Genomic DNA, 12048 nt, shown 5'->3' with positions numbered 1-12048 from the left:
CTTCAGGTCCATTGAAATGTCCTCTGGCTTCTTCTTCTGCTGATTTTTTTTATCTTTCATTTGTTTTTGGAAATTCTAAAATCCCAAACATGTTTCTTATTTGTTATTAATAAATAGGAGTATATATTTATTAAATCAACACACTTGCATTTAAATGTGACGAGACTTTTTTAATAAATATGTCATTTGTATATCATTTTTGAAGTTAAATCACTTTATTCAACATAAAATAATGTATAGCTATACATTAAAAATAGCAAAAATTGAAGTATATAAACACTATTTACTATAATAGTTCATGAAAACATTAAATACTAATTATGTCACAGTTCCTTAATGAGCATTAATCCAAAAAAAAGATATAAAAATTTGCAAGATTCATGGTTGTGCTTAATATAGCCATAGAAAGAGATTTTCCCAGAAACTTTCCTAAAACTCTTTAAAAGGAAAAGAGCAAATTTGTCAATTTCATCATTATAATCAATGTTCAAAAGTGGAAAAGTTGAAAAGTCTAAGACAAGTATTTTCCAAAAGAAAGGAAATTACTTTGACGTTTTCTGTTTCAGAATTAATTAGTTAATAAACACAAACTTCAATTTAGTAATCTAATAATTAAAGACGTTTCAATCATCTAATGCATGTATAAATAAGTATTCAATGCCATAATTTTGCTTGTACAGGGCTAACCTTGAAGTTTCAGTGATTGGGTATTTTTAATGGCAACATGGGAAGCTGAGACCTCCTCACAACTCACAAGTGGCAGGTTATAATAATACTGTAAATGATACTGTAAGTGTAGCAATGGGAAGCACTGTTGAAAAATATATAAGTTGACTTTGTTATGGGCATTAGACAATTTTCCTAGCGAGAAAATATGTATTCCCTCATCCATGTCCATATGGTATTAAAAAAGAAATTTTATTTTTGCTTTGCTTTGCAGTTCCTGAAAGTTTTCCTGCTAGCAGACGACGGCAAACATCAACTCAGGGAATTACAAGAACTTGAAATTAAGGAAGATTATAAGCAAGATACTGGATGATTATCTTCTTACTAATGGAAATATGATCACTTCCACAACATTTTTCTTTTCTTTGTTATTTTATGAATTGTGTTCACTCTATTTTTCTCTCTGCTAATAATATATTATATATATGGAGCTGATCCCTTTCACCCTGGCCTATACTTCTTTGTCAGAGATAAATTAAGATTTTAGAAGAATCATTTTAGTTTTCCAAGATCAATAGGTTGATTGTTTTACTTTTCTATGTTTCGCGCTACTTATAGGATTCAACCAATAACGAATATTTTATAATCAATTAAGAAAGTTTGTTTATTGTAATAGAACAAAAGTGTGGAGTGAAGCATGCTATAGTCGAAGGAGATTAGAGATTATTAATTCTAAGCTAATGTCATTTTTGAGATCCCCTTGTTAATATGGTCAATTGGATAAGATTACTGAAGTAAAAAACTAAATTTGTCATATAGTAGCCTGAACTCATTTTTCCCCATAAAGTAGACAAGAAATGTTCACATTACCGACCTAAATCTTATGCTGGGGCATTTTTGGATTGATTGCTTTTGAAGGTACATGCAGGAAAGTTGTGTGTCAAGGTGGCTACTAACTAATACAATTACTATATATGCAAAGAAAAACCAACGGGGTGACGAGTGCTTGATTACCATGGATCAGTGACTCTTACAACATATTCGATCTTCAGACTTTGTAATAAGCTCAAAGATATAAATGGTAAATCCTTTCTGACGTGGAACAGTGCAAAGAATACAAAATAGAACGAGAGGAGCTGCAGCTGGAGCGTGACCATTGCTCTTAAAGTAGCTGAAGAGCTTTCAAAAATGCAGCCAGAAGATAATGCCTGAAGCTTTCATATGCATCAGGTTCTCCCTCTTCTCCTTGTCAGAAATTCAGGAAGCAACTTGCAACTTCAACCCATCATTAAAGATTGGGGAAGGTGGATATGGAAGCATTTATAAAGGCTTCCTTCGTCACTTCCTGGCGGCTATAAAGGTACTGAACCCTGATGGCATGCAGGGTCCCTTGGAGTTTAAACAGGAGGTGAGAGCTTCAGTTTAGCAGAATCATACAAATTTTGTCTTTCTGCAGTAATGAAGCAAAAATATGAGCTCGGCAATGTGTCAATTTTACTCCAGGTTGACATATTGAGCAAATTGATGCATAACGTGCTCATTCTCATTGGAGCTGCTTAGAAGCTTGTGCTTTAATCTATCAATATTGAGCTGCAAAGAAATGACTCCACCTTAGGGTCACATTGGTCATTTTGATCACCTAACAGTATTGAACTCAAAAAAATCGAGACTCAAAATGTTGAAAAAATAATAAATTTAAACTGAAATGAAATTTGATTTAGTTCCACTCAATTTCTAATTTATTTTTATTTTTATTTTTATTTTTATTTTTAAAAATCACCTAAATAATTAACTTAATTTTATCTTAATTAATAATACTAATAAAATTTACATATTTAAAAGTTCAACTCAATAAATTGTATTCCATAGAAAAAATAAATAATAAAATATGATATTGTCAAACACTTTAAAAGACTCCTTAAATATTTTGCTCAGGGAGAGAGCTCTACGAAATGCGGTAGAAATCTCAAATTCGAATCGCTTTTTTTTTTTTTATAATAATAATAAATAAATAAATAACCACTTAAAAACCTAAATACTTCAATCTCATCCCTAACCCACTATCTTCAGATCCTCGTAACAAGTATTAAGTTAGCAATTGCTGCTCATCCTGAACCAATTTCCTAATCAGAATGTGTCATATGTAGCTGCCAAATCACACTTAGACAAGTTTGTTATAATTAAGAAAAACATAAATCATATAGAAATTGATTTGACGAGAACGTTAATGAATAGTCTTTGGGCCCATTTGGAAAATCACATTCATATTTTATATGTAGAGAGAAGATTGTTCAGAAACAAGACAGGAGAAACAAATACACATGTTGACGTATTTTAATTTCCCAATTGAGTTACGCCAATGATACCATATTATTAAATAGCAATTACTATTTATTCATTTTCTCCTAATATACAAGTTGCGTCTTTATATTTTTATTATATTAAAACTCAATCCCTCCAGTTTTTACAAAAATGATATTATTTTTCTCTATCCAAAATCAACTCAATCAAATAAATTTATATTTTAATTTTTAAATTTTTTACTAAATACCAAACTCATTCAATAAATTTTGCTTTAAATCGATAAATTTACCTTTTTTTATGTTATGAACTCTTTTATATTCTCTGTGTAATAATTCACACATCCTTCAACAACACATATATTTTCAATTATTAATTATAAATAAATAAATACTAATGTAACATTTGAATATTTGTATGTATGATAAATGCATGTATTATATATACATGGATTTATGAGAGCCTTTTAGGCGATGTTCAACGGTATTATATTAAACATATAAGTAGGAAAAAAAATATTATTTGCGTTGTTTGAAGAATAAAAATTAATTTCTTAAAGCTACTCAAAATTGACAGAAGATTTGAAGATTAAATATAGTGGGAAAAAGGTAGTTGTTCATTAAATAAGACCTTTTTGATCGAAACTGGTCCAATAATAATCAAACTTCTTAATTTGTTGTATATACAAACATGGCAGCATTTCAGAGACAGATATCAATAATATGATTGCCACAGCCAACGGCCAACGCCATTTTCCTCTACTAAATGGCAGCCCAACGCCAGTTTTATTTTATATGTACATATCTTTTCAGTTTTCACTTTAAATGCTTCATCTAACTCTTGCTGTTTTCTAGTTTAAAATATATCTATTTTCAACCCACAACGAAAATGAAAATCTATTCATTTTTAAATTTTATTTTATAATATTTTTTTAATTTTTTATTTTGAAAGAATTTATTTTAGAATTTTTATTTTTTACTGAACAATTATATTAAAACATCAAGTGAAAATTTAAAATCAACAGCGATAGTTTATTCAGTCTCAATTACATCAACTCTATTTTTTAGAATTTTTCTCATAAGTTGATATTTAATTTAATTTTATTTATTTATTTATTTAGACAACATTATTCTTATTAAAATTATTCAAATAACTTAATTTAAGTTGATTTCATACAATTAATTTTTTATGATTCATAATAAATTATTTTTATTTAAAATTATATTTAATAGTTCAATAATTATGATATTTATAATTAGAAATTATTTATTAGTAAAATTTAAATTTAAATTATTATTTTTAAAATAAATTATAGTAAATACAATTAAACTAAATAAAATTAACTATAATACTTTTAATTATTATAAATTATTTTAAATATTTTTATCATTGAATATAGTATAATAAAATAAAATATTTCAAAATAAATTATACCATCAATGACCATTTAACACACTAATAAATATTAATAAAATTTTATTAAATAATTTAATTTAACTGTTATTAGCCATACCCTACTAAAACAATATAAAAATTTAAACGCTCAATAAAAATAAAACTGAAAGCCTCAAATACGTAAAAAGTAACATTTTTTGCCAAAATAAGACCTTAAACACACTACAAGAAACACTAGAATTAGTAGCAATAATATTTATTGCCAAAGTACATAAATTGACATATAAGACTTGCACCATGTGCTCTTGACAAACATGGTGTAAATAATTTACAGCTAAAATTGAATTGTAAAAAAGCAAAATAATATTAATAACAATAAATTTTGCTTCAAAAATTTGAAGAAATACCAAAATCATTATTATTGTCAAAAAAAAAAAAGTATGTCAGTATTTAAAATAATATTTTCAATTTACATATGCCAATAGTGTACGTGTCGTATTTAATTTTGTGATTAAATATCATAAATGAGTCAATAAAAGATTGAAAATAAATAATAAGAAGTGGTATTGATATATGTAACTTATTAAAAAAATATAATATTTGTTCTAAAAAAGCTTAACTTATATTTATTTATTTAATATTCTCGCTTTAAAAATATTTATTTAATTTTGTTTGTGATAAAATGATAAAATTATACGATTTATGTAAAGAGAACTATATATGGCTAGAAATGTGGACAGCGTATGGCTTAATCTCCTTTCCCACATCTTTGCCTCTGTTGGTCAACCATTATCAAACTTGATTAGCACTAATAAGAAAATTAGTAGCTAATGACAGCTCCATCACAATTAGGCTGATGCCTCAGTTGTTGACTTGACTGGCTTTTTAACTCCAAGCTAATCAAGAAAATTTGCGTCCTTTCTTTTCTTTTTTCTTTTTTTCAAAAGAACTACTATTTATTGCTCACATTAATCTTTAAAAATATTATAAGCTTCAACTTTTATATCACCTATTTGATTAAAAATATTATTTAATAAAGACAATATCGTACTATAATAGAGTCATTGTAATGTATTGTGAGTAAATAATATTATATATATATAATACTTAGTTATCAATCAATTAAATACATTTTTTTATTTTTAAATTTAATCAGTAATACTTAATAATTATAAAATTTATCTTTATTATTTTAATTTTTATATATAATTTAAAATTATATTTAAATTTACCGAACACTCTTAAATGAAAAAGGATACATAAAATTATTTATTTATAACAAAAAATATAAAGTTAATAATAATAATAAAGTACCCTAATAGTATTATCTTTTTATACTAAAATTCATTATTTTTACTTTTGTCACATTAAATTTGAATAGGATCGGAGAAAAAGAAACTCATAAGATACGACAAAAACATAAAAGAATTTATGAAATAAATTATAGATTAAGGATATGAATCGGCTAAACATTATGATCAGAGATTACAAATGAAAATTACAAACTTTTATATTATATATTCCTTTTGACTCTTTAAACAAATATACTGATATCAAAATCAAAATATTCTGAGTTTTATTTCATAAATTGTTAATTATAAGGAAACATGAAGATCATTAATAAAGATAATTATGAATAATGTTCCCATCAATTGAACTATTGCAAAATAAACCACAATGAGGTCCACATTTGTGATTGAACACATTCCTAATAACCAGAATGACCTGATATCAGACCGGCCTATTAATTATCTTCATTAGGTTACAAAAAGAAGGCCTATCTATTTCAACTTTCGTTTTCTCCCTATAATCTATTAATATTTGTTACTATTGATTTGACTATTAGTATGTTTGATTTATAAAATTTAAACCGATACCTTTCGTTTTAATTCTTTTTTTTTTACTTGAAATAAAAATATTAAATAATTTATATTTATTTTATTATTTAAAATTAATAAATATGTGCTAATCGTATTTAATGTGTAAATAGAGATAAGATTTTTTATAATCAAAATAATATATATTTAAAAATACCTTTTAGAGCGTGTTTGACATAGCTATTAGAAAGCAGTTGATAATTTTTCAGTTTCCAACAATTATATTAAGATGTTTAGTTAATCTTTTCTAACAGCAACTCATAGTTGTTAGGATATTCAATAGCTCCAGTTCATAACAGTTCTAATTTGAAGCTTCTCGCTAATAGCTTTTATAAAAATGAATAGACTAAATTAATTTTTTTTTATTTACTTACTTTTATTCATTATTCTTTTAATTTTAATTTATAATAACTTAATTTGAATTTTTTATAAATAAAAAATAATTCAAAACATTTCTTATATATCCCTTAAAATACTAATTTAATATTAAAATAAAATATTTTCATTTTTTTAATAACTTAAAAAAAATAATAAATATGACACTTTAATAAAAAAAATAAAAATCAATTAAATTGATATCTATATTGTCATTAAATATTTAAATAACAATAGCTATATATAGTTTTATCAAATACAATTATCAATCAAATATCAGCTATACCGGCTATCAGCTATCAGTAACAGCTATGATTGTCAATTACTAGTAACGGCTTAGCCAAACGGACCCGGCCTACTTTCAAGAGGAAGAAAAAAAACTTCCACAAGTTTATTTCTTTTTTCATTTGAGACTTTTCTTGACTATGTTTAAGCAACTATTAAATGTATATATTGTGACCTATGATTGGATGCAGTTGACAGGAAGATTATAAAGAAAGGTCTAAATATGGAAGGATGTGAAGCCATTAGGAAACTGATAAACAAAAAAAAAAGAAAAAGTTGCAAATGAGAAGACAAATATATATATATGTAATTAATGAAAAGGACATGTTCATATTATATTAACATGATTTGATCATATCTTTTAACTTTGAATTGCCGATTTTCCTTCGACCGCATTATTCTGCTCAAAGACCAGTTGTTTATTTATGTGCAATTGTTGCCTAATATATGTTTAATTAATTAGATTAGCTAATTAGATAGATACATTCAAACAATCAAAACAAAAGGATCAATTAGATATCAATTACACAAGGCAATTGAGTGGCGTAACATAACCTCACATCTTCATTTTAATAGACCTCATATCTAATAATATAATAATCAACGGATATAATTAATCACAAAATAATTTAGTTAATATTTTAATTATGAAAATATAAGAGATTTTAAATTTAAATTTTATTATTAATCGTTCGATGAAATTTTTTATAAATTTTATGTTAAAATTGAAAAGATAACAACTCGCATCGGTTAAGTTTTAATATAATTTTTTTTTATAGAAAATTCAATAATAATTATTAAGTTATTGAATTAAATCACAAATTTAGAATTTTTATTTATGTATTTAAATAAATAGAAGGTATCAAACGAGTTTATGAGACAAGTTTTGAATTAATAAAATGTGCTAAACTTATATTCAAATCAAGTGGCAGTTTAGATAATCTTACTTTTATTGATTAATTTGAATCCAATTTACATCGTTAATTAAACTAGTGTTCTTCTGAATTCTTTTTTAAAATCTTGCGTATAAAGTGGGGAATTATATAGTTTTTAAATTGTTCTATTTCTAAATATGTTTGGTGTGAGATTAAGTCAATTTGCAATGAAATTAAAAAAATAATAAACAGGTGGGGTCTACTTTCTAGAAACACATTTATTTATAGTAATTTTATAATGATAACCCTTCCAGCAGGTAGCTTCATTTCACCATCTTCCTCTTTGACCTTTTATGTTCTCATTTCAGAGCTAACCTTAACAAAACAATAAAAGAATCAAAGAATAAATTAGAAAATTACTTCTATCTTTTAATATTTTATTTGAATTAAAAAAATATTTAATTTATTTAATTATAAGAAGTAAATAGTTAAATAATACTAATTTATCCGTTTTTTATATATTTTTAAAATCTATTACTCTTTTTATAAATTTATAAAATTTTCTAAAATTAATTATAAATAAGTTTGTACAAAAATTAATACTCCATATAGTATCAACTTTCGATTTAACTATCTAATTATTGTTAATTAATTAGACTAAGTCAGTAAAAATCTATAGATTATTAGTTACAAGGCCTGTAATTAATATGTTGATATTTTCCATTTAAAGATTCCACAGGTCATTAAGCTTGATCAGCATTTCTCTAAGTTGTATTAGGATTATTATTAATTAATTAATTAATTAACTCTTCAAGTTTGTTGATTTTTTGCTGCCCTGGATTCAATGAAAGAAACACTCTTTCAAGACTTGATATTTATAAACCAAAGTTTGACTGTACAAAGAATTCAGCAATTAAGTTGTATTGACCTTTTATGATTTATAAAAAAGAAAATGTCCATTTTTCTCCCGGTCCCTAACTTTTAAGCGTGTTTCTATAATAGTCTTTTAAGTTTTAATTTATATCATAATTATTATTTTTTGATTTAATAAAAATTATTATTTTTGATTTAATATACATAATTATTAATTATTCACTATGATCTAAATCGAGCTCGACATAAATTTCAAAATTTCAAAATATTTCAATTACACTTTTAAAATTCTGAAAAATAAAGTAACTATTTCTTTTGAGCTATCATACAATATTACGAGACTCGATCAATTTTAGATACTAAAAGAGATTTTCTTAATTTCTTTCAGATTAAATTTTTTCACACATCTTGTAAACAGACATTATAAATCAATAATTGTTTTATTTTTTTAATAAAAAATTAAAATCATCATCATTAGTTAAAAAAGCAGAAAGCGTTAGCACAGGCGGAATTCACTCCGGGAATATAATTATTCTGCTTTTCAAAATTTAAAATTGTAACTCAAGGACTTTGAGTGTGGGGGTTTAATTATACTTTGATCAAAAGTTGAAGGGCTGAATCCTCCTTTTGCCTAAAAAGTAAAAACGTAAATATTGGATATTGTTTTCAAGTGGGTAACGAATCAAAGAGGGAAAAAGGGCCTGCACATGCCCTAATATATCTCTGCATACTTAACTGATTTATTGAAAACAAAACAGAAAATGGCAATTATGTTATTTTATCCCAAAATCAATGTCATTTAAATAAATGAAAGGAATAAAACACTGCATTACATTCCCTCCCCCCGCGAAAAAACAAATAAATAAAACCCATTTCCTATATAAACTCCATCCTATTAGCCTGTCTCTCTTGAGACACGGAATCTTAAATTATCATACCATGGCTTCCTCCTTAAAACAGCCTCCCAAAACCACCGTAGAAAGCGGCGGCTGCTCCGCCACGATCTCCACCGTCCACCAAGACATACTCCAAACACACATCTTAACACGGCTAGACGGTCCCGCCTTAGCCTCCACCTCTTGTACATCAACAGAGCTCAACTCTCTCTCTTCGCAACGAAGTCTCTGGTCCAACCTTTGTTCCTCCACGTGGCCTTCTACTAACTCGCCACGTGTCCGGGAAATCATCTCCTCCTTTCCCGGCGGCCCTCGCTCCTTCTTCTCCTCGTGCTTCCCTCTTATAATCCACTCTAACTCTATCAATCCCAGCACGGCATCGTTTCCGTCAGAAATAATCTCAGCCGTTGATATTCACTACAAAAACGAACTCATTTTTAGTAGAGTCGTGGAGACAGAGACTGAATCAAGCTGGTTTAAGTGTTCGCCTTTTAGAATTGACATGCTTGACCCTAAGGACACGTGTCAGACGGTGATTCCACGTCCTCAGAATGAGGAAGATCATTTTGCACTAGCTGATGAGTTAACGCTGACATGGATTTTGATTGATCCAGCTGGAAAAAGAGCCATGAATTTATCAAGCTATAAAACGGTATCGGTCCAAAGGCATTGGTTGAGCGGTGAAGTGCACGCGCGGTTCGGTTTGGTTTTGGGTGGAGAGAGAAGAGGAGGAGGAGGATCATCGTCGTCGTTGCAGATTGTGCAGTGTGTAATATTAGTCACGTGCGGTGGAGGGACTCAAGGGGGAGGGATGCACGTGAGGGAAGTGAGTTTGCAAATTGAGGATATGGATGGAATGTTTTTGAATGGGAAGGAAAGTTTGGGAATTTTGCACTGTTCATTTGAGGGTAAAAAGGGGATTAAAGGAAGAATGGGGGAGGAAGGAAAGAGAATGCACGAGAGGTTTTTGGAAATGAAAAGAGAAAGGAAAGAGAGAAAATTAAGAACTGAAGGCACTTTAGATATTCTTTGCGTTACTTTTGGGGTCTTAGTCTTTGCTTCTCTTGCTTTACTTGTTTTCTTAAAATAAAATTGAATTTGATTTTTTTTTTTTTTTTTTTGGTAAATTTTCCCCAAGTATAGGAATAAAAGAATTGTATTTATAATTACTTTATAAAAAACTCACAAATATGACAAGTCTTAAATTTGTCTTTTCCTTGTACATTCTTCTTAGAATATTTTGGATATCTTTTTTCCAGAAAATATAAAATTGGTGATGATTTTCTAAGTATACTCTTCTATGTCAAGTGTTACTTGTACATGGTTCTCTATATCCTATCCATTTGTGCTCATCAAGTTAAATAATCGAAAATACCTTGTGAGGTTAATATGTTTTATAGGTTTACTTTACATGGGTAACAAAATTTTGCTATATACTTTGTCTCTGTTCATATGAACTACTGTAATCTCTATCTACAACAATCTTTGGCAAAGTGTAGTTAATACAATTTTGTTGGGAGACCGGCATCAACTAGAGCTGAAACTATATATGATTTGAGAATGGAAAATGATTAAGAAGAAAGAAAGAGGTAGAGGGCAGAATATCCTGATTGAAAGAAAAGGATTAGGTTAGGCATGCATGAAAGCATTGATTTATGGGAATTTTCAGGTTGGACACAGCAAATACAAGAAAAAAAGGGTTTATTGTCAGGTAAAGAACCTAAAGCAGACAACTTTTGCAGCATCAAAGAAAGAATGTGACTGGAGGAGGTCTAATCAGTCATGAGGAATTTATGAGTAACTTGCACGAATGTCTTGCAGTACAAACGAACAGAAAGGTTGTTGATTCACGAGGGAAGACAAATTAACTAACGGGTTTTTTTTCACTTAGTATATGCACCAAAATAGTGTGAATTCTCCTTCTTTTTCTTTTTCTTTTTTTCTCTCTTTATCTCTTTCTCTCTCTCTCTCTCTCTTTAGGCTATTGAATTCATTTCTCTTCTATCTTATTATGTTAACACAGTAATGCAAGATGACTTATTTTAATTTGTATCGACTCGTCTCATCCGATGAGGTATATAATAATTTTTAAAAAATAGTCTTAATTTTTAAAGTTGTAAAATAATGTTATAATAAAATTATATACCATATTAAAAAGACAAAAGTTAATTTAATTAAAGTGAGATATTTAATAATTTTCTGAAAATAACAAGAAAAACAGCTTCATACACAACTAATTAACTCTTAAGTTAGTGGCATGGCAGGTGCTAAGTAAGTAATATTGTTTCCCAAGAAAGGAGGGTGAAAGTAAAGGGTCCCTTTTTTCTCCTCAAGCAAGAAAACATAAATAGAAGAAACTACATAATATTTTATAACAACGGGTGTTTGACAAATACTTGGACGTGCTACCACTGCTCTTACAGATGGACTATTGTATTACACATCCTGTCTGAATATGTAATTTCCGAGGCGGCATGATAGACAGTAGTCAATAATCAAATACTA

The 12048-nt window shown here is 27.6% G+C and overlaps 1 protein-coding gene across 1 annotated transcript; it reads left to right on the top strand.

The window, feature by feature from the left end:
* The first annotated feature begins 9472 nt into the window (after positions 1 to 9472).
* Positions 9473 to 11589, top strand: LOC8269723 (probable F-box protein At2g36090). Its single transcript, XM_048370280.1, has one exon. It carries the CDS (start codon positions 9587 to 9589, stop codon positions 10631 to 10633), a length of 1047 nt encoding a protein of 348 aa, XP_048226237.1. The 5' UTR covers positions 9473 to 9586; the 3' UTR covers positions 10634 to 11589.
* Positions 11590 to 12048: the final 459 nt, after the last annotated feature.

The sequence above is a fragment of the Ricinus communis genome, chromosome 10 (genome assembly GCF_019578655.1).
Source record: "Ricinus communis isolate WT05 ecotype wild-type chromosome 10, ASM1957865v1, whole genome shotgun sequence".
Lineage (NCBI taxonomy): Eukaryota > Viridiplantae > Streptophyta > Magnoliopsida > Malpighiales > Euphorbiaceae > Ricinus > Ricinus communis.
This window is presented reverse-complemented; position numbering and strand designations above follow the sequence as displayed.